A 25,082-nucleotide genomic window follows, 5' to 3' on the forward strand; every position below is an offset into this window, starting at 1 on the left:
AAGTTTTTATGCTTTCACATAATAGATATGAGGATGACTTCCCCCTTTAAAAGGAATGGATACAAGCAAGGTAACAAATAATCATTATCAGCCAAAAGCCAGTCAAACTAGGAATCAGACACCTCTGCAGAAGTGTTGCTGTGTTATCGATGCAGTTTGCCACCAAAGCCATTACTCTAATATAGATGCAGTAATCTAAGGCTGAGTGAATTTGTTCAGAGAAAATAAGCCACTGTTAAACTTAAATTCACACTATAAGAAAGTGGAAACTTTCCTTTTCTCAGTAACATTAAGGGAGTACCCTGGGAAACTGCAACCCAAAGAAAACTTGTAAAGGAGTTTATATTCAGAGACCCTCATCTCCTTATTATTCTCTGTCCCATAACTTCATTTTGAGCCTCCTGTGAACTTGACATTACTCCAACAATCTTCACCACTAATGCTTGGCCTCCAACCAGCATCTTCTGTCAGCTTTTTTGTCTTCTCAACAAGAAAGTTTATTTAGAAATTTTTAAATGTTTGCCATTTAGTATTATCATTTGGTTGAGTGCCTTAGACTGATTTAGAACAAAACATATAGAATAATAGTAAAATATATTAAATCTGATCCAGTCCAGTTCTTTAAAAAGGCAATTACTTAGTTAACACATATATTTTCATTACAAAATATGCTTGTTCTATCTTTTTCCTTTCTAATTTAGATTTTGTATGCCCAAGTATAACTCATATTCTGTCTTTTAAAAATACACTGGATGGAGTGACAACAGCAACATGGTTGAATAAGAAAGACATCCTTTGTTTTATCTCCCTTCAGTAAATAACTGGAATCCATTCACAGACAAAAGTGCCTTTGTAGGATCTACAGGATTGAATACCATACACCAATATATTGCCATATATTAGGCAACAGGCATACAGACCTTGAATGTGGTGCCTGCAGTGGCCTGTGAACTTGATCCTCTTGACCATGGTTCACAAGTCGTTGGAGAATACTCTCTTAGGCAATCACCCACAGACAAGTGAGCTATTGTGGTAGTTCAGGTTTCCAGTGGAGAAGTCCCAGCATATAATAGGAACCAAAAAAAAGTATGGGTTTGGATGTATTGAGAGGGTTAAGAAGAAGAGCTTTAATTTACTTGCATCACTTCTCCTCCAAGTAGGCACAATTCAGTGTCAGATAAGATCTTCTCAGCACATGATTTCTCCCAAGGGTTAAATGAGAGCATGGGAGTAAATATTTGTCTTCACTATGTTGGACATTACTAAAGAGTCTCAGTCCAATCTCACCCCATCCAGAGTATGGAGTCATGATTCATGGGGCGGGGCGGCAGGGGGAGACTATGAGAGAGGCAGATAGGACCCTCAGAAGATATTAAAGAGATGTAGATCCTACTAACCGCATCATGGACTCCATCAAAAAACACAACTGTGTACTGCTGGAGACACCTTGCCCACATATCCCCTCATATGGCCCACAAGTATCCCCAGTGCTATGTACACTTCACCCATATACTCTCCTAACCTGTGATTGGTTCTCTATGCATGCTCTGAAAGATGGCAAGCGTCAGCTTTGGCAGACATTTAGTGAAAATGCACAGAAAGCCATCATGAATCTGTGGGCTAGGAAAAGACCACAAACTTGAGCTTTAGCTCCACCCCCGGGGGAAAGCAAAAGGCAAGCTATGACCACCGGACATGGTGCATTGAAAGATCAAGAAATGACATACAAGCTTAAGAATCCTGCCACAAGAGGAAACAAGAAACATAAAGCAGACACATCCATAGAAAGACTAAGAAAGCCTCAGACTCCCTATCAGGAGTAATGGAAATAGGGATGCCTGGGTGGCTCAAGAGTTGAGCATCTGCCGACGGCTCAGGGCATGATTCTGGTATCCCAGGATGGAGTTCCGCATAGGGCTCCCCACGAGGAGCCTGCCTCTCCCTCTGCCTATGTCTCTGCCTCTCTCTGTGTCTCTCTCAGTAATGACTAGAAACGTGACTGCTACGGCAAATTCAAAGATAGCAACACAATATTTCAAAGCACATGGAAAATCAAGGAAACAAGACACTAAAGAATCACAATAATCTTTCCATAATAATCCTAAAGATATGGAGATCTACAACTTACCCAACAAAGAAGTCAAAATGGGTGTTTTGAGGAAACTCAATGAGCTACAAGAAAACACAAAGATAATTCAATGAAATCAGAAAACAACACACAAACAAAATGACAGGTTTAACAAAGAGACAGAAATCATAAGAAAGAGCCAAATAGAAATTCTGGAGCAAAAGAATACAACCAAAGAATCAAGAAATGAAATGGAGAGTATTAATATCAGAATGGATCAAGCAGAAGAAAGAATCTATAAATTAAAAGACAGGAACTTTGAAATTATCCAGTCTGACATGAAAAATGCTTCATCTCACTTGGTATCAGGGAAATAAAAATCAAAACCACAATGAGATACACTGGTCACACTGGTCAGAATGGCTAAAATTAACAAGACAGGAACTAACAAATGTTGGCAAGGATACAGAGAAAGGAGAACCCTCTTACACTATTGATGGGAATGCAAGCTGGTATAGACACTCTGGAAAACAGTGTGAAGGTTCCCCAAGCAGTTAAAAATAAACCTACCCTATGACCCAGCAATGGCACTACTAGGTATTCATCCAAAAGATACAAACATAGTGATCTGAAGGGGCAGCTGCACCTCAGTGTTTATAGCAACAATGTCCAAAAGAGCCAAACTGTGGAAAGAGCCCAAATGTCCATCGACAGATGAATGGAGCCCAAATGTCCATTGACATTTGTCTATATATATATATATATGTAAGCCCCTTCTTCTTTATATAATATATATATATATATATATATATATATATATATATAGTGGTATATTACTCAACTATCAGAAAGGATAAATACTTACCATTTACATCAATATGCATGGAACTAGAGGGTATTATCCTGAGCAAAATAAGTCAATAAAAGAAAGACAATTATCATATAGTTTCACTCATATGTGGAAAATAAGAAATAGCACAGAGGATCATTGGGGAAGGGAGGGAAAACTGACTGAGAAGTCATCAGAGAGGGAGAAGAAACCATGAGAGACTCTTAACTATATGAAACAAACTGAGGATTCCTGGAGGGGAGATGGGTGTTAGGATGGGGTAATTAGGTGATAGGCGTAAAGGAGGGCACGTGATGTGATAGGTACTGGATATTATACATAACTGATAAATTGTTGAACACTACACCTGAACTAATGGCTAATTGAAGTCTGAAACTAATGGCTAATCAAAATTAAATAAAAAGAAGAAGAAAGTATCTAGTCTGAAGGAAATGAAAAAGAATGAAGAAAGGGAAGAAAGCCTATGTGATCTATCAGATACCATCAAAAGTAGCAATTTCTGCATTATGGGAGAATCAAAGGGGGAAAAGATGGAGAAGAGGCCAGAAAACTTGTTTAAAAAAATTAATGCCTGAGAACTTCCCAAATCTAGGAAGAGATTTAGGTATCCAAGTTTGTAAAGCTCATAGGTCACCAAACTCAACTTAAAGCGATTTTCTCTAAGACCCATTATGAAAATCAAAGGAACGCTCATAAAACAATCAGCAGATTTCTCAGTAGAAATTTTAAAGGCCAGGAGATGGTGAGATAATACACTCAAAGTGATGAGAGAAAATAATTAAAAAGTCAAGCAAGAAAGTTCTATCCAGCAAAGTTGCCCTTCAGAAATAAAGAAGAGATAAAGACTGCCAGAAAACCAAAAGCTGAGAGAGTTCATCATCATTAGGCTTTCTTTACAAGAAATTCTGAAAGTTTTTCAACTGAAAATGAACAACAGCTGATTAGTAACAGAATGTATGAAAATATACAACACACTGGTAAAAGTAAGGATGCATCAAAGTCAGAATATTCTAACAGTGTAATGTGGTGTGTTAGCCACTTGACTCTAGTGTAAAGGCTTTAAGAAAAATATTTTAAAAACTACATTTACAATAGTAGGCTAATGAATATACAATACAAAAAGAGGTAAATTGTGACATCAAAAACATAAAAGAGTGAGGGGGAATAAAAGAGTAGAGTTTGTGTGTGCAAAGTTAAGCTGTTATCAGCTTTAAACAGGCTGTTATATCTGTAAGATGTTTTATGTAAGCCTCATTGTAGTCACAAAGCATAGTAGATACACAAAAGATAACCAAAAGCGAATCAAAGTATATCACTATGGAAAACCATCGATTCACAAAGGGAGGCATCATGAGAGGGAGAAAGGAACAAGGGAAACTATAAAACAGCCAGAAAACAATGGCATTAGTCCTTACCTAAAACAAATTACTTACAATAGATGGCCAACACGTATGTGAAAAGATACTAATATCGGAGGAAAGCAAATCAAAACTGCAGTGAGATATCACCTCATATCTATTGTAATGGCATGATCAAAAAGACAAAAGACACATGGTGAGAATGTGGTGCAAAGGGAATCCTGTTCACTGCTGGTTGGAATGTAAATTGGTACAGCCACCAAAGGAAATAGTATGGAGGATCCTCAAAAACTTAAAACTACAACTACCATATGATCCAGCAAATAGACTTCTGGATATATATCCAAATGAAATAAAATCAGGATTGCAAAGAGATGTCTACACTCCCATGCTCCTTGTAGCATTATTCACAATAGTCAAGATAAGGAAACAACCTAAGTGTCAATGGATGAATGGATAAAGAAAATTATATATATATATATATATATATATATATATATATTTGTATATATAATACATATAATTTACATATATATATAAATTATAACATACACATACACATATATCTATATATACAAACACTGAACTATTATTCAGTCATTAAAATGAAGGAAATGCTGCCATGGATGGACCTTGGAGACATCATACTAAGTGAAATAAGTCAGACAAAGAAAGACAAATACTGTATGATATTACTTATATGTGGAATCTATAAATCATAGCAACAGAGAGTAGAATTGTAGTTGCCAGAGGTTATAGGAAGTATAGGTAACCAGGAGATGTCAGTCAAATGGCACAAACTTACAGTTAGAAGATGAGTAAGTGCAAGAAATCTAAGGTACTACATAGTGATTATAATTAACAACACCGTCTTACATACTTAAACGTTGCTAAGAGAGTAAATTTTAAATGTTCTAATCACAAAATGAAACAGTAATCATGTGAGGTAATAGGTGGTAACTAACCCTATTGTGGTAATTACTTTGCAATATATAAGTATATCAAATCATCACATTGTATGCCTTAAACTTTCCCGGTGTTGTAGGTGTCAATTCTATCTTAATAAAACTGAGAAAAATATAGTGGGAGCCCCATAAATAAATGAGGCAAACTCTCGAGAAGAATTCAATCTGAGTCTAATGCAAGCAACCCGTTTCTACTTCCTATCTTAACTACTCACTGGTTACTGTTGAACAAAATACCCATAAGAACAGACTGATAACAAAATTTACATTAATTACTCAAAAGTGTGGAGAGTGGAATGTGTACTAAGTGCATTACCATATACCACGATTTTAGAAAATAACTCATCATCCTGATATAAAACTAAGTATTAACAACATTAGTGCCAAAAAACTTTGACCAGAAGAATATGTAATTTCTCTACTCTCCAGTATTGAGTTTGAAAACAACAAACTTCTATATAATTAGTCATCACTCGTCGAAATTTCTGTAGTCATAATCCTACAACTTTGCATTTCCAAGGAAACATATCTTTTTTTGATAAAAAATATACCAGGTTTATATTTGTAATATTGACTGTTTAATTTTTTTTTAATTTAAATCAAAAGGATCACTAACAACAGCCTAAGAAAAATAAACCTTTTTCATAAGTGGATACTTTTAGTAAGCACCTTTTTACTTAGGCGCATCTAATATATACTTCAAAGTTTTCTCTTAAGACCTGGATCATTATCATGATGACTTTACTTTTAATATATTCCCTTGTATGTAAATATCTATGTTGTAACTCTATACTAGTTTCTCAAAGGGTCACCCAAACAGTATGACTTGTTAAAAGTGATGACAACCCATTGATACCTATCCAAAAAGGAGTTAGCTCGGCAGTTAATGTCAACTCTAAAATATTAATGTAATAGAATAATGCAACTTAATGATTATTGGCAGTATGTTTAAAGTGCTTGTTATTTAAGATACCCCGCCAAAAGAGTAACACAAAATGTGAAGCATTAGGAATAGGCAAATTTGGAGCTACCCAAGGTCAAAGTATTTCAAAGTCTTAATGGAGTATGTGTTCAGGTTGGCTACTGATCCTTCAGTTCGCCTGAGAGTGCTAATGCAACTGATGTAAGGCTTTGTAGAATTTCCTATAATCTCTTGAAAGATTTAACAGCAGGGATCCATTTGCCAAATAAAAGGAAAACAGATCCTTCTGTGCAGGTCTCAAAGAGGCTACATTTACACACATCAAGTTGTTCCAAATACAAAATTATTTAGGAAGGAGCTGGAGTCCAGTAAATAGATATTTCGCAAGCTGCCAATTATTAATTTAAGGTTTCTTATACTAGAGTATCTATCTTTTAGGACGATCCATTTGACTAATTCTATGCCCACCCCTCCGCACTATTGTGATGAATATTGCACTTTTCTGTGTGGATTCTGTTCAAGCTTCCCCTCCCCCTTTACTTGCCTATTCCAGTGGAATGAAACTCCGGGAAGCCTCTGGCAAAGGCAACCAAAAAGAGGACACATTTGGGATTGTGACCACTTCCAATTTTTGGCTGGAGCACTGAAATTACATTGAGAAATGTCTCTTCCTCGCTGTGCATGGCCTTAGTGGGACTCACACACTAGGTTCCTACTTTGCCACAACCAAAACGTACACACGCCTAAGAAACACTTGAACTCGATATGTTTCCTTCTAGTTCTATAAGCTGTTGTTCTATTTTTTTTCTACTGTAATTTCTCTCTCTTGCTGACATCCATCAAAACCTATTCAAACTGAGTCTCTTCCAATAAACACTTTTGTAAAGACTGAGAAAAGAAAGCCTCAGCTAAAAGCTGAAGGCAGTGTTACAAAATCAGAGAATTAATCAAACCATCTGCCTCTGAAATTTAGTGGGTATATTATAAAAGCATGGTTTACATTTTCCAGTGTAAACTATGCCATAAAAGCAATGTTCTTCTCCCCTACCCAACTGACCAAGAAATTCTATTGCTCAATGGAATCCTCGAAATTTGAGTCTCTCTTTCTATATTTAAAGTTGAGCTATGTTCCTTTTCACTACATCTTTAACCTTAGGGCCACAATCCCATGTCCTTCCTCTCTTAAGCATGTGCAACATATGGTAATGATACCAAGTAGGTGAGAAAAGGAGGAGTTCACCTTATCTTCAGGTCCTTTCATATTCCTTCACGATGCTCAACTGCAATGAAGGAAGGTAGAAGGGGTGAAGAGGAATTGCTGAGATGTCTTTTCTAGTGCCTATTCCTTCATGCAGCAAAACCACTCTGTCATCTTCTATTTCCAGTCTCACATCCACAATGACAGTCTATTATTGCCTGGAAAAAGCCCATCCTTTGCAATCAGGGTGATATGCATCTGAGAATCATCAGAACCAGGAAAGACTAGTTTTTCTCAGTAAGTATGTGATGACTTTACAATGCAAAGGAGCAGTAGGCTGACTCCCAGTCACTTACTATAGGACTTAAGGCCAGAATTAGAAGTTCTTGGCTCGAAAGCCAGAGCATTTTCTGCAGTAGTTTCCATGTTGTGTGGAAGAACATTTTACATCATAGTAATTCAACGTGCATAATTTTTTTCAAAGTGATGCTATTTCCTATACCATTTACAAATTAAAATATCATTAAATAATTTTCTTTTGGGTTTTTACTATGACCCTCTCTTCCTAAAATGTCATTCACTACCCCAGATAGGTCAACCTTGTCTGTGAACTCCTTTGAGGCTTAGCTAGGCATCTGTTTTCTTCCTGAGTTCTCCCTTACAGCATGCCCCCAATGAGGCTGTTTTCATGTGTTTTATGTGTTTCTACCTTTAGAAAGCAAAGATTAGGGATGCCTGGGTGGCTCAGTCGATTAAGTATCTGCGTTTGGCTCAGGTCATGATCTCAGGGTCCTGGGATCGAGCCCCATGTCAGGCACCCTGCTCAGCATGGAGCCTGCCTCTCCCTTTACCTCATGCTCTCCTGGTTGCTATCTTTGAGAGAGAGCTCTCTCAAATAAATAAAATCTTAAAAAAAAATTTTTTTAAAGCAAAGATAATTATTATTTTTGTCTTGTGGTTGTTACTACTATAATCATTATTTATGACTATTATTCTGGAACTGCATCTGACACAAAGAAAGTACTCAGACATGTACTATATGAATGTAAGGCATATCAGCAGATATTTTATGCCATCTTTTTCCTTCTATAAAGTCAGCTTACTATAAGAGATTAATGATAAGTTTAGAAAGCCAAATTGGAAAAACCTCTAGCAGTTTTATTGTGCCAACTACAGCCATGAAATCATCACCTCTTCCATTATTAAAAGACTATTTTTAAATTAAATGTGCATTTGTTGAGCTTAATCTATGTTGGACATTATCCTGGATATAGAGTGTTGAAAGACAAATACAACATAATGCCTCATCCCAATAGGCTTACATTAATGGGAGAGGATAATTAGACAGATTACAATAACATGCTATCAATTCTACAACAGAGTTATATAAAAAGTGTTATGGAACTTACAGAAGAGACACTCTCGATTATATTAATGAAAGTAGAAGCCAAACAACTAAAGTAAAGCCTGTCTAGATCAAGTAGAAAATAAATTATAAATTTAAATTACTACTTTAAAGTGTTTTGTTTTGTAGTGTGTGTCGTTTTGGGGGATTTTGTTTTTGTTTTTTATTTATTTATTTTTTAGAGAGAGAGAGAGAGAGAGATTGAGTCCATGTGTGTGCATGCAAGCAGGCAGACAGAGCAGAGGCAGGGAGAGAATCTTAAGCAGGCTTCACTCCTGGTGGGGAGCCTGATGCAGGTCTCTATCTCACGACCTGAGCTGAAATCAAGAGTCAGACCCTCAACCAACTGAGCCACCCAGGCACCCCCTTTAAATTATTATTTAAATTATGCTGGACAATCCACAGAATCACTGGGGAAGCCTGGGAACCAAAGTCAGAAAATGAACCAAAACAAAGGATGACTAAGCTATCGGTATCAAAGCCAAAACATGTGCCACAGAACCAAGTTAACTGGGGCACTGTTGCTGCTACTCTTGGAATGGAAGTTGGAGATTGTACTACCGCTGCCAGCTCATGCTGATTGCCATCTCCAGCCCTAGAACATGGATATCACTGCAGCTACTGTCAACAATATGGGTTCTCTGTTGTTCCTGCTTCTCTGTACCCCCAGCTCTTGGATCATCTATGATGGGTATGTCTGATTAGCCAAGACTGGGTTACATGGTTGTACCTTAGCTTCAAGGAAGGCTGGGAACATGAACATCTGGCCATTTTAGCTCTATAGTGATATGCAGGCTTGTTTTCTCCTCAAGACTTGTGTCATTGGTCATTCTCCATGAATTTATTCAGGGATGTAGACTTAAAATGGAGTGCTGTTAAAATAAACAAATGTATACACAGCAACCCAAAATAGGATCACAAAGGACGATTAAGTCAAGGATGGCTTTTCCCAAGGTGTCGTATTTTGAAAAAAATAAACTAGAGTTAGCTGGTGGTCCAGGCAGAAGCATAGTGTTGACAAAGGAACAGAGTATCCTGATACTTACAGAAGGTTGAATTGGTAGGGTAAAAAGAGTGTATGGGGGCCTGAGGTGAGAATAAAAGAGGATAGGGATAGTATGGGAATGAGACTCATGACTGAAGCAAACACTAGATCAGAAAGGACTTATATGCCATGCTAGATATTGTTTACTTATTCCTCTGGGGAAAGAGAGACCAGAGATAAATAATGAAATAGCCTTCTTTCTATTTTAGAAAGATTATCATCATAACTGAATGAATACTACATCAGAGGGGCTAATCTGGAGGTATGAACAGATATAGCTATGAATGGAGCTCATTGCCCAGAAGTAAATGGCAATGATGGTGTGGGTAAGGGGTCACCCTCAAGATGTGCTAGTAAATGGAGTCAGGGTAAAAATATAAAATGCTGTGCTAACCACTGAGAATCTAAAAAATAAAATACAAAATATAATTCCTCTTCTTGGGAATTTACAGTTTAGTTTTAAGAACAACTGAAGATAAATGATATCATGGGAGTTCTTGTGATTTTACATTTTGAAAGTTAGCCTTTGAATGTTTAATACCTGTATTTAAACTAGGACCACTGAACACTTCATTTGGGAAACACTGCAGTTAGGCTCGAAAATGCCTCTGAGTTTTCTATATTCACCATGACACAGGCAGAGACAAAAAAATAAAAGGAAAAGAATCTGCAATTCAACCTAGATGGAATTAAAGACATGTTACATCACACTGCTTTAAGTTTTATGAGGGGATCATAAGAGAGAAGAAGACAGTAGAGTCAGAATGAGGGCATCTGTATTAAACCACAGCAAACAGGTGTAGGATATAATTTTTTGTGACCCACAAGTCACAAAATTACATATTACAAAATTATATATCATAAATGTTTCATCTACAGGCTTTTTCTAAAAGGCAAAGGAAGACATGCAACTCCTCTCTCTCTTCTCATCTTCTTTTAAATACTTATTGAATGCCTTCTATATGTCAAATACTGTGGTAGATGATGGGGTCCTAAGGCAAAGTCCTTGACCTCATAGAGGTTACAGTACGGTGGGGAAGACTGATAATTCCCACACAAATGAAAGTAAACATTGCATCTCTGAAACAGGGAGAAGCGCAGAATCCAATAAGGAAAACAGAATCCCATAATAAGCAAATCTAACTAGTTCTTGAGATCTAAAAGAGACTGAGGTTTGCAAAAAAAGTTATTAATAGTTGATTAAGTCTCACCTAATTACTCTAGGAAAGAATATTCTAGATTAAGACAAAGTATTAAATAAAATTAAGTTCTATAGTTTATCTAATAATGATAATTGCTTTATAAGACCAATTAAAATATCTGTACTAAGTAACTGGCACAAAATACCAAAAAGATAATTCAACTGTTATTTCAGATTTTGAAAAGTGGACATCTGTCATGATACCATACGCAGTAGCAAATCATTACTATTTGTGCTATATTGTGAAACATTGGTCATGTGATTCTCCTGAAAATTGTCTGGCAAACTCAAAAGTCATATGCCCTTACTCCCATAATCCTTGAACGAAATTTGATTCAAAAGTCTGAAATATATTAAGGTTGTATATACTATCATAAGCATTTAGTTTTTACCTTCACTTTAGAAAGAGGAGACTATATGTCTAATTTAGGCTAGTTAGGTTACTATGTTGACTTGAATATTAAAGCACATTGGGAGTGAATAATCTCTTATTCCTTGTGATATTAAGCAATAAATTGCTTTTGTTGATACTGCATGTGCATTCATTCAAATAAACGGCAATTTATGCAAATATAACTGTTTTACAAAAATCTCATCATTTGAGAAAATCATGTTACAGTCCTCTTTGAAGGACTCTTCAACAAGGAGCAGCATCCATGCATATTTAAATCTCCCATGACTACTGAGGTTTTCTTTGAGAGCTTAGAGAAAGTGTGCCTATGTTTCCATGTTCCAAACAAATTATATGGTCTCCTGATGAAGCATGGTTTCTTTCCTCAGACATCATTGTCTTGATTTCTTCTACCACAGCATGATAAAGGAGAGCTCACTCATGTTCTTGACTATGTGCATGGTGGATACACCTCATGCTCTAGTTCTTAAGCAGCCTCTGCTTCAGGACTTAAGTCTAAAGGTCTAAAGTAAATTTTAGAAGTAATCTTAAAGGGTACAACTTTAAAGAAAAAAAAAAGATGTATTTATTATTTATTCTGGGGGAGGGGTGAGACTGTGGGGGGTGCAGAGGAAAAGGGAGAGAGAGAATCTCAAGCAGACTCCCTGCTGAGCACAGAGCCAAGGATGCCCAGCTCCATCCCATGACCCTGAGATCATGATCTGAGCCAAAGTTCAGGGCTTAACTGACTGAGTTACCCTGGCACTGAAAGGCTTAAAGATACTAATAAAGATAAGATAAGATAAGATAAGATAAGATAAAGAAAAAGATAAAGAAAAAAGGGATCCCTGGGTGGTGCAGCTGTTTGGCGCCTGCCTTTGGCCCAGGGCACGATCCTGGAGACCCGGGATCGAATCCCACGTCGGGCTCCCGGTGCATGGAGCCTGCTTCTCCCTCTGCCTGTGTCTCTGCCTCTCTCTCTCTCTCTGTGTGTGACTATCATAAATAAATAAAAATTAAAAAAAAAAAGATAAAGAAAAAAGATAAAGATAATAAGATAAGAATCATAATCTTCAAAGTCAAACTGTTCAGAAAGCATGGAAGTAACTCCTTCAAGCCTGCTAACAGTACATAGAAACATCAATGACCTTATGCTCTCTCACTCTCATTCTCTCTCTCTCTCTCTCTCTCTCTCAGTACATACATAGGAAAATATGAATAGCTAACCTCTTTTTCTTCTTATGCTTCTAATATAATGAAGGCATATTAGCAAAAATAGCAACTCAGCTATTATATACCTATAATACATAATTTATATAACTACATATAATATATAAAACCTTGTAGTTATATCTAAAGGCAAGTGTCATCCATCACTTGCATTATTTTCAAATTTTTAAAACTCAAACAATAACTCTACTAATGAGTAAGGGATAGGCAAGGCTAGGTAGGGAGAGACAGGTAAGGGGCTACCCAACCAGGCTCACAGAAATCCCAGATGTGGAAAAATGTTACAGACAAGATATTAACCAGAGAGAAGGGAACATAACAAATCCACCTTGTTTGTTCTAAATACAGGTGAGATATTTTCATAATATTTACAAGTCTACCATGTTTGTCATAAATATTATAGAAAAGATATTTACCAAGTTCCCTGGTCAGTTTTCTATAAAAGACCATAAAAGGGCTCAGTGGCAATGCATTTGGGACCCTTCTCACTCTAGAGACCTTTTTCTTTTTCTTTTTTGTTCTCACCTTCTCTTAATAAACTTTCACTTCACTTTACCCTATTGTCCAAGAGATTCATTCTTCAATTCTGTGAGACAAAAACTCTGCAACCTTGCAACACTCCTCTATGGGGAACTCAACTGGTGTGATACACTAATAATAACTTGGTATTGTTGAGTGTTAGGCGATTCCCAACATATGATATTATTTACATTACTAACCTGACAAAGCAGGTATTAATCTCATTCTCTACATGAGGAACCTGAGACCTGAAAAGTTAAATCATGTATCCAAAGTTTTACAACATGAAAAGAATAGTGCCTGTTCCTCAAATCCACCTCCTCCTGGCACCCTAGTGCTTATCTCTGTGCCCCTCCATCCCTTCTACAAATGCATGTGGACTTGTATCTTTCTTTGAGGACCAGAGTCTACAGTCATCAGGCAAGAGAAAAAAGCAGACATTTAAAATTACCCTTAAAATTTCCTTAAGCATGTATACTGCCAAGAAATTCCAATAAAGCAATTTTTTCTTCTCTTTTTTCATGTTTCTTAACTAGAACATATTGCTGTTTTTTTGAATGAATATCAGAAAATAGTGGGGTTATTTTAGAGATTGTGGCATATGAATATGTATCTCTGTCTACTGAAGTCAGGCTTGGGGTAGCAAGATGCTCATATTATGAGGCCAGAGAAGTGAAAACAGTTGAAGAAGCAATGCAATCATGTTTCCCACGTCCAAGTTTTCTCTAAGTAATGTACACACTGGTGAATAAAGGTCCTGCATGTCATTTAAATTGCAATATTCTCTCCTCTTTTTTTTTTTCTTTGGGGGTGGAGCAGGGTATTTGTTAAGCATATGAGTAAATTCACTTATATTAATTGCACAAATGCTGTGGTTTCAATGAAATTTATTATAAGTACATGATGAATATCATAATACTTACAGGAAAAGAACTAATCTGCAAGCCATTGCCTGAACCCTCAATGTTTTCCTGCAATTCTGCAACTGTCTTTTTAGTTACTCTTGTCCTCAAATTCAAAAGCTCTCAGACTAAAGAACCTCATCTGAAATGGCTGCCAATGATAAAATCTTTATTTCTGCGCTGGGCCATTTCAACATATGTTTAGCTAAAATTATGAGCTAGGAGTTTAATACCATATTGCAAGGGCGTTTCCTTTCTGCAGTGTCATTATACAGCAGACTCTGATATTATATCTTAAGTTTTCACCAAGTAGCACCAGGAATAAATAACCATATGAAACTCACCGCTGACCTGTCTATAAAATATAGTGTTAGAAAAGTTTCAAAGCAAACATTTGTCTTTTCCCTGTCCTTTACTGAATAATCAACATGATTTTGACCTTATGGACACTGTAAATTTTGTAATGAATTGGGTAGTGATCTTTGCTTTGTCCAGTATTAAATTTGAGACCCACTTGCAGCAGTTACATAGAATAAGATGGTATCTGAACTGTATCTCTGAATTTTATCTTCTATTTTACCCATATTTTCTCTTTATCTTATCTATTGGCTGTTATGCTCATATTTTAGTTATTGCTCTAAATTGGCTTCTAGTATTTGGGTCAAAGCAGGAGTCAAAGAAACAAAGAAATAAATAAAAATGTAGTTATCAAAACTTATAAGGTATTTCATTGAAGATTCACAAAGTCCATTATTAATGACTCTTATATTTTAGTACGCCTGACACAAGCCCAGAGTTAAGGTTTCTTTCCGAATCAGAAAATTTCTAACTGAATTATACTAAGTATATTTTCCTTAGAAACACAGATTCTGGGACTATAGTAGTGAATGAGATCGACACAATCTCCTCTCAGAGTCTAGGGGACAAGACAGAAAACATCAACAACAAAAATTATACCAGTATGTGACAAGTGCCATGGGAGGAGATACTAAATACAAGGCCAAGCGAATAGACCGAAGAAAGTTTGAAGTACATTTATACATTTAAAAATGGCATTTAGGATGAGACCTGTCAACGATCAAGAGTTATCTAGTCAAAGGGATGAAGAGTAAGAATATTTCAGTCAGATGGAAAAGTATAAAAATGACCCAGCTCTCAAGTGAATTATTCAAATTTAAACTAATGATAAGGGACTGAGTTAAAATCATGGGATATATATAAGCCCTGGCTCCCTTCTTTTAGTAGCCATTTGCAGATATACCATCTATACCCTGATGCATTACATGTCTAGGTGTATCTCTAGAATGACAGTCAAATATTCAAAACCATGTCTTCAGGATTTATGACATGTTTCCTCATGAAAAGGACCTCTGTTTCTATTACCTTGCTTGTGTATTTACCTTTATGGTCAGCTAACTATTCCAGTCAATAACCATTCAGATTAGATGAAATTCTTACAAACCAAACTGAGAACCTAACTTTAGCATTAAGAACTTTACAGGAATATCCAAGCATGCATTTTTTAAATGTATGTTTACTGTACCGATATTTCCATATGGGGAAGCCTAAATATTTATTGCCAGAATTCCTAAGTGTGAAGATTTTAATCTCATTTCTCAAAGTCTGTCCAATGGAAACCAGCTGGCCAAACATTTGAACTCATTAATTCCATTTCGAGCTAAAGAAACTTACAAAATAATCTATTACAAGTGCTACTTAATTGAACTATCTTTGTCAAAATAAAGTTCCAAAGACTATTTGTCTAAATACAGTCTACTGTCTAGATAATTTATTTACCTTGGTTTTAGATAAGTCAGTCAGAGTGTCACTGTCATTCCTTTTCAAAGCAAAGAGCCACCGTGATTAGGGTCTCATAATTTTTTTTTAATTTTTATTTATTTATGATAGTCACACACAGAGAGAGAGAGAGAGAGGCAGAGACACAGGCAGAGGGAAAAGCAGGCTCCATGCACCGGGAGCCCGACGTGGGAATTCGATCCGGGGTCTCCAGGATCGCGCCCCGGGCCAAAGGCAGGCGCTAAACCGATGCGCCACCCAGGGATCCCTAGGGTCTCATAATTTTAAACAATTTGCTCACTTTGGAGCAGGGCAGAGAAGAAGGGCATGTGTGGAGAGGCACATTTATCAATAGTGTCTCAGGTTCCTGTGTGCAGGCTGCAATCCACACTGTTACTCACTACACAGAAGTAAGATACCAAATTTAGTACATATTCTCTTATTTCCCTTTCTGCTACTAATACTTTAGAGGACTGCTGTTTCACACTTTTGAAAATATTCTCTTCAAAACTGGCAAAGTGTTGTAAATGAAGGCTTTACAGATTTACTTTACAGGCAGTAGGGAATATGAGAGTAGGGATATAGTGATTATCTACAGTGTTGGTTTAATGAAGATTGGAAAGAACACTACAAGCCACAGACAAGCGAAGAAAGTCATCTTGACCATTGCAATCTCTTCCTACCTGCCTCTTTGGAAATCTGTGTGAAGGATTCCACACCTTTCTCTCCGTAACTCCCTTCAGATGCCAGGGTAGACACATAATTCCAGCCTAGGGCCTTTACAATATCCACCATAGCCTGAGCTTGGAAGGAGTCAGGTGGGACCACACGGGAGAAGAAGTCATAGCGCCGGTCATCACTTAACTCAGGTGCCGTTGATGCATAACTGATCTGGGGGATCTGGAAAGAAAAGAAAACACCACATGAGAGAGCACACCACCAGGATGTAAGAGATTCACTTATACTGATGATAATTCACTCACAATACAGGGCTCGAGCTCCAAAGAGGATGCACGTTTTAGTAAACAACCCACTGCAACTCTAAACTACCTAAATGCAACCAACTACTTTCAGATAGCACCGAAAGATGTGCTTTTGTGCCTTGGCCTCTCATTTCCTCTTCAGAGGTAATGAAGATGGTAGGGAATCACATGAGTCATGGTGGTTAGGAGAAAAGAATTTGTAACCATTCTGATAAACAGAATCATGTTTTACTTCTTTTTTTAAAAAAAGAATGAATGAATGAATGAATGAATGAATGAATTTATTTATTTATTTATTTATTTATTTAAGAGAGCAAGGGAGCACAAATAGGAGGGAAGGGCAGAAGGAAAGGGAAAAGCAGGCTCCCTGCTGAGTGGGCAGCCCAGGACCCTGGGATCATGACCATGAGCCATAGGCAGACACTTAACGAACTGAGCCAACCAGTTACCCCCATGCTTTATTTCTCAAAAGCAATTAGAAACCACAACAAAAACAATTACCTAGCTGGAGTTTGTATAGAGATTGGTTGACATGGTTCATGAATATTGGTGGATATCATTAGTCATCTAACATTGTTTGAGTACTGATCATCTGTGAGGAAGTGTCTAAACAAGCTGCATCCATCATTTCATATATTCTTCACAAGAATATTATGAAATAACACTTTAGAACCAGGCCAGGGGGTTTCTTGCCATAAAGCCTTCACTTCAGCAGTCCCTGCACTTTGGAGAGTCTTTCTCAAAATTTCCTAAGCTCCTCTTTGGGTGGTGAGAGATGCAGGGCTGTCCTCTACCCTTCATGGGATTCAGCAGATGTCCCAAGGAGCTCTAGAACTTATGCCTGTGAGGATCATCCTAGGGCCCAATAGCAGGGCCTTGATTCCAGGAGAGTAGCCTAACATGTAGATTGCTCCCTTTACCTAGTATAGTACTTGTTTCTTAAGACTATATGAGATTAGGCTTACCTAAAGAGGCCTGGCATGCTGATTTTAGCTCAATCAAATTATGTACACATAAAGATGCTCCAGAAAAAATGTTTGCTTGGGATTCCAAATACCCAAGAGGAAGCCCCAAAGTAGCCACTAGTTAGGATACTGCCTTAGGTCCTAACCTCAAGACCTCTACACAGTTACTATTACCATAGTTCTCCTAACACTAGCATGCAACAGCCTATGATTGGTACCATTAATCAGCTGTAAGAATGAGCAATTTCACAAAACTCTGCTTGCGCACTCTCCCAGGCTTTACACTTGCTTTATCATACAGATTTCTCAAGTGTCTAAAAGCCAGTTTTGATCTTTGCTCAAGCCAAGCCTGTCAACTCTGCTCCAAAGATGCCAAAGTTCCACTCACGTTGATTCTTTGAGCCCTGAAAAATCCTACTCAATGTTTACCTATTCCTTTCCTTCCAGTGCAGTTTGCCCAAAATAAACCTATTTACTGTTGTTTGAAGCTGGTTACCACCTCTGTAAAGCTCATTTCTCTATCAACCTTTCTTGTCAACATTACTCTCAAGTCAGACGGCCCTGAGAGTAGATTGATTACCTACCATGAAGCCCATCCTTGATGCACTTTCTTCCATGACCCTGGGGGCACCGTCACTGATTCAATGCCCAAAACCAGTGTGAGAAAGCCTCAGTCTCCCTATCAGGAGAAACTCTTTGTGATAGGGGTCATGAGGTGTAGTGGAGATAAAATGGGATTTAGTATTGACAAGATCTGGAATCAAAGCCTGATGCTTCTCTTCATGAATGTTTACTTTGGTAAAGTTATTTTGCCTCAATGAAATATCATTAATAAAAGTTTGTTTTGAGGGATAAGAATAATGATTACACTTTGCTTAGCATAATGCTGGGACAGACTGCTTGATTCACACATGGAGGTAATGATAATCAAAACAGAGAACAGTGTGTGTTTCCTTACAAAGTTTACCCATTCCTCATATTTGAATTCCCAAGACACATTATTGCAAACATTCCCTTTACTGTCCTAAGGGAAGAACATATTTTTATATATTTCTGTCATCATTGCTTTAGGCATAATGCCTATTATTTATCCAACTTTTTCTTGCTGTCAGTTATGTTCTAAAAGTTTCATATGCGGGGATCCCTGGGTGACGCAGCGGTTTGGCGCCTGCCTTTGGCCCAGGGCACGATCCTGGAGACCCGGGATAGAATCCCATATCAGGCTCCCGGTGCATGGAGCCTGCTTCTCCCTCTGCCTGTGTCTCTGCCTCTCTCTCTCTCTCTCTCTGTGAGTATCATAAATAAATAAAAAAATTTTAAAAATAAATAAATAAAAGTTTCATATGCAGGAATTTATCTAACCATCAGTAAATATTCTTTATTATATTAAACTATTACTATCTCATTTTACATAAGAGGAAATTGAGACTTGAAAGTAGGATATGACCGTGCCTCAAATCCAAAATTGTAAGACAGAGAGCAGTACTCACACCTGAAACTGCCCAGTGCGAACTTCTGAACTCTTAACTATGACACTTTGCTGAATTGCTGGTAAAACATTTTAATAAGAATAAAACAAGGAAGGAAAGTAGATTACTGGAGTCCCACAGCATTAACTACAGAGCCACTAAAAGTATTTTTAGTGATCATTCCTAGACTGTTATTCAAACATTGTATGTAAATGCCTTGTTGAAGCTTATACAAATATCTTAACAGAATGAGCTCCCTATGTTTCATTTATAGTTCCAAGGTTATAAATTTTAGGTAAGGAAAACATCAACTGAATAAAGACTTCAGGCAGAAAAAAAAAGGAAGGGATTAAGGGAGGAATGAAGAGAGAGAGAGGTGAGGAGTGGGGAGAGAGAGACTTTTTCATATAAGAAATAAAAAGGAAAGAAGCCAAGCATGTCAATACATTTCCATCAATTTCAACTTGTGGAAGTGTAAAAGCTGCATGCTGTTGCACAGATGCCTTTGCTGCCTAAATCCCTTTCTACCTTTGAAACTGTGCTAATGAAGATACTTCCAGCCCTCTACTTGAATTTGCATTTATGTAGCTGAGATAAAATATCAGAATTGTGAAGCCCTCCCAAAGCAAGTGGATTTTCTATACTGTGCTCCAAATTCAGTGATGCAAATCTTGGTAAAATAGATTTCTTCCCTCACTACCATGCATCCTTTAAAAGTGGTCATTATCTGTGGTCTGTCTTTTCATTATAAATAAGACATATCTCCTGGTTTAAGACTCATGTGTATCTTTAGGATCATGCACATATCTTATATACAGTGTACTTATTTCTACATTATGCATATGTTAGAATAAGGAAGGAAAGAACAAATGAATTTCATTTCTGTGATAAAAATATAGCTGCATAAGGACATGCCTCCTTGCAGTAAGAGAAGAAAGACTGCAGGAATTTATGTAACCTATGAAATATGATGCTACTTATTTAAGTATCACGTTGCATATTTAGTTACTTGTTTTTAAAACAGTGTTTAAGCACACCACGTAATTATTTTGAAGTGTGTGTTGTACCTGGTGCCTACAACTGGCAAAATTATTATTAGTCATCTTCAGCGATTAGTCTCCACATTCTCCTTGATAGCCTAGCAATAATTTCTCTTCCTGCTACTGAAATCCTCTCTTCTTGCCAGTCTTCGATGGAAATGCAGAATTGATCCTTTGATGAAGAAAATTTAGTGTAGTAATACTTTGGCTGTAGAATAGTAGATATTTCGTCTCTCTTTGAGAATTCCCTTCTCTGATTAAATAATAATAATAATAAGCATTTTTTAAAGATTTTATTTATTGGGGCACCTGGGTGGCTCAGTTGGTTAAGCATCTGCCTTGGGCTCAGGTTATGGTCCCAGCCAGGGTCCTGGGATCAAGCCCCTCTTCAGGCTCCCTGCTCAGTGGGGAGTCTGCTTCTCCCTCTCCCTCTGTCTTTCCCCTGGCTTCTGTGTCTATGCTATCTCTCATTCACTCTCTCCAAAATAAATAAATACAATCTTTTTTTAAAAAACTCTACTTATTTATTTGGATAAATAATAAGGAGGGGGTGGGTGAGGAGCAGAGGAAAAAGGGACAAGCAGGTTCCCCACTGAGCAGGGAGCCAGGACTTTGGGCTAGGTCCCAGGACCCCAAGATCACGACCTAAGCCAAAAGCAGAGGTTTAATCAACTGAGCCATCCAGGCACCCTGAGCATTTTTAATCTTTATCACAGGACTTAATTTTCATCTTCTTTTATTACTCTCTACTATTCATAAAAATTTGCCTATCACATAAACATGGTTTTTGTTAATGATGAGTCTCAAATAGGATTAAAGACATTTATAATCCATTGTAATTGTTTAGAATGAGTCTGTACTTTTCCTTAGAAATGTGTATTTCTTTGTGAAAAACAGAGAAACAAAAAGAAGAAAATAACTTTAATGCCTTCATCCCTGTTAACATTTTTTTCTCTTTATCGTTTTTGTGTGTGCATGTGGGTATGCACATATATATTAAAAACTATGCAATTGTGAATCTCAATTTCTTCTCCTCCCACCCTTCCCTGTCCTTTCATTTCACTTTCTCTCTCTCTCATATTGTATAATATGCCTAGCTAAACCTAACCTAAACCTAATGTTCATTGTTAAATGTTTAAACATTTTCCAACTTTTTGCCACTAGAAAAAAAAAAAGAAGAAGATGAATATTCAAAGCTAATTCTGTGTAGATGTCCCTGAGTATTTTCTTAGAATTTTGTTCAAGCCTCTATCCCCACCAATGTGACAGGAATATTTGAGGTTTACATTTAAATATTTCCCTACATGGAAATTAGTTGGGATTATTATGAAAGTAGACCAACAATCTACAGTGACTTCTCTCAAATGGTTAACTACTTGCCCCAGCACCATATGTTAAATAATTAATCATTCTTTACTGATGGGAAAGACCATCTCTTGTCACATATTAAATTTTTAAATATCCTTGGATCTTTGGGGTGTATTCTCTACTATCTCACTTTCTATCTTCCAAGTCTAGGGAGAGTTACTATTTTATTTCTTATAAGTGTAGAGTATTTAGGGCTGTATTAGTTGGAATGTATCCTCTCTTCATAGTTTTTCTTTTAAAAACGGCCATAGGCAATCACACATATTTAATTTTCTAGCTGAAATTTTAGCATAATTTTTTGAAGTTTCTAATAAAGTTCCATTAAGGTTTTGATGAGAATTATATTTATAAATTAATTTGGGAAGAATTGATACATTTACAATATTTTATTTTCCCCTATGGGAAAATAATTATCTTCATCCATTCTATTGTTCATTCTTTTCTCTTAGTAAAATTTTATGATTGCTTCCATGTAGGCCTTGCACACTGTTAACTTTATTTCTAGATAATTGGTATTAACTTTATTTCTAGATAATTGTTATTTTTATTGCATTATGAATGATATAACATTTTCATTTTGTTTTCTATTTATTGCTGGTATATGAGAATCTATTAATTTTGTATATTTACTTTGTGACTTACACCCCTGTTAAAATTCTTATTAGTTTTAATAGCTTTCAGTTTATTTCCTTGGGATTTTCAGGTAAGGAAGTCATATTATAAAAATTAATTTAGTTTTATTTTCTAATTACATCAGCTAGAATATCCAGGAAAACAAAAATGATAGTGGCGAAAATAGCTTTCCTTTTTCACATTTCTCAACAGTGAGCATTTAAAGTCAACTAGTACTTATTCTTATTTCTTATCTTGAAAAATGTATAGTCAAATGAAGAATTCAGACTATCAGTTAAAATCTTATTTTGCAACAAAAGAAAGAAAGAAAGAAAGAAAGAAAGAAAGAAAGAAAGAAAGAAAGAAAGAAAACAGTCTTTAGCTAGAACTAATAGTATTCTGTCTTCAAAGAGTTGAAAAAGACCCTCCACCAAGATTTTCAAAGAAAATCTCAGTTTCTCCAATTATTTCACCCAAGGTATGAATCAGGTGACAATAATCACAAGATAGCAACTAGTTTCAAGTAATCAAGTTTTTGAGCAGTTCACACCTGAAAATTGTCATTGGAAAGCTATGTAGAAGCTAACTTTCTTGACCTTTTTTAAATATTACAAAGCAAACAGAATAAAAACAGCAATAAACCCATCATTCTGTTTATCCCTTCTCTCCTTTCTCGAGGAGAACTTAACCCCATGGAGAGCAAGGACCTTGTTCCTCATTTTATCCCCACTGGATAGCACTGTGAATGAGTAAGCCAGCAAATGAATGAAATAGAATAATCTCAAGAAAACAGAAACCCTTATCTTCTTGGTTGGTATGGTCCGAGGGACCCATAGGAATTGGAAATCATACCTCCCTTGGGGACCCGTGATTGGCAGTTTTAGGCATGGAAGCAAATGCTTTCTTTTGCACTTTTTTTTTTTTTTTCTCCCTTGGCACACTATTCTCTAAGATTTCCTTCCTCATCACTGGAATGTAGGACAAGCTGACATTGGTTGGGGTTTCAGAGGTAAAGGGACCTCAGGAATCATTTAGAACTGTTCATTCTGTTTTTTTTTTTTCTCTTAGGCCCAAGATTTGATAACTCTGGGCACCTCTGGCAGTGCCCAGAGTTCAATCTAACTCTGCAAAATACACTTAAATTTATCATTTTAAATAGGGTCATTCTGCCCTGCTGTCTCCTTAGCTTCTCTCCTTTCCACAACCAGGCTTGGATGTCAGATGCAAGAAGCAATTAGTGTTTGGCATCCCAGGCCCTTGGTTCTAGTTAAATGCCTTTGCTTTATGTTAACATTGCCATTATCAAATTAAAATAGAGGGAAAAAGAAGGAATATATTAAACAAGTCTACAGAAAATAATTCTATGTCATGTTTAATAGAAAATCAAATGAGTGTGTGATGCACTTTCACTTTTCAAGTGTTGACAAGATTGAACTCCACATTTAATTTCATTCCATAATTACTACAAAGTCAAATACTTCTAGGCAAGGGATCTCTTGGGCTTAGAATCAACACTCCTTTAAGCATCACTTTAGTGTCTGTATCTGCCAAAATAACTGAAGACCCAAGTCCAGATTCGGACTAGATTACATTAATATAAATAATTTTTAAATCCAAATTGTTACCACTACTCCAACACAAACTTGATTCTCTTCAAAATAGATTCCTATTCTTATTCCTATTCAATATTTACAAAAATAGAAGAACCATTTCACTTATTTAGAAAAAAATGGAAGCCCTGAACTTGGTTTAATGCATTTTGAATTCCTTCGTCTTTATATTAGAAGGAAAGTGCCTCTGACTGGGAACTTCTTATTTTTGTAAAAGTGAATGAAGTGTATGGTTCCATGTTCCTGGGAATCTGCACAGATAGGAAAGGAAATTCAAAATGTATTAATTCCAGAGGGCATTTTCCACAAAACTTGTAAAATGCAGTTTTTGAAAGTATCATGTGCAATTAAGATAATGCTTCAGTGTACCTGTTGAGATATTAATGAACTCCCAGTGGGGCATTATTAAGTTCACAGTTAGCAGTAATTTCACTCTTAGTTCTTATTAAGCTTTATTGATATGGATCCCCAAAAGAGGGAAAAGGAATGAATAACCCTTTCAGGTTCATTCTTTGAAGCATCATTCTCTTCAATTTATACTTATTTCTTCCCTTGATAATATCTCAGCTTGAATTAGGATGGCTGGACTTCAATACTGATTTTTAATAGTATTTATTTATTTCAAAGTACTGAATAATGATTAAAAACTTTCAATTTGTCTAAAATCTGGAGTTTCATTCAACTTTAAATTACTCATGACAGAGATTATCATCAAGTATTGCAGCTCTTTTTTCCTTCATCTTTCATTTCTTTAATTGCATAAAACCAAACACCTTCAACATTCTGTGAGTGGTAATAACCATCTTGAGAACTGTGGAGTTCAATGTGTGGATTGCAAGTCAAATTTGTATAATATATGTTCCAAAAAATGTATCTGTTATTGATTTTATTACTATTGCTTTATTAAATCTCTTTATATACTGGGCTTTTAGATGTGTGATACTTTACATATATAAGCTCATGAATTTTTGCAACAACCTTTAATACGTAAAATATTACCATCATAAACATTGTTTTGCCTTCTTATCTCTAACTTTCTAAAGTTGATGTAAAAATGACTGTATTTCAGAATCCAGATGTTGACACATGTGACCAAACAGAATATAGGATTCTTATAGCCACAAAGTTGACTGAAGGGGAACAACATGATCCAGTCTAGACCAATGTGAATAAGTGAGATGCAA

At 36.4% G+C, this 25,082-nt stretch overlaps 1 protein-coding gene across 1 annotated transcript in view; it reads right to left on the minus strand.

Moving 5' to 3' along the window:
* Positions 1-25,082, minus strand: part of GRM7 (glutamate metabotropic receptor 7) — an 827,750-nt gene that overhangs the window by 548,966 nt on the left and 253,702 nt on the right. The window contains 1 exon segment of the mRNA XM_025451007.3: positions 16,535-16,751. Coding sequence (XP_025306792.1) covers positions 16,535-16,751 — 217 coding nt within the window.

The sequence above is a fragment of the Canis lupus genome, chromosome 20 (assembly GCF_003254725.2).
Source record: "Canis lupus dingo isolate Sandy chromosome 20, ASM325472v2, whole genome shotgun sequence".
NCBI lineage: Eukaryota > Metazoa > Chordata > Mammalia > Carnivora > Canidae > Canis > Canis lupus.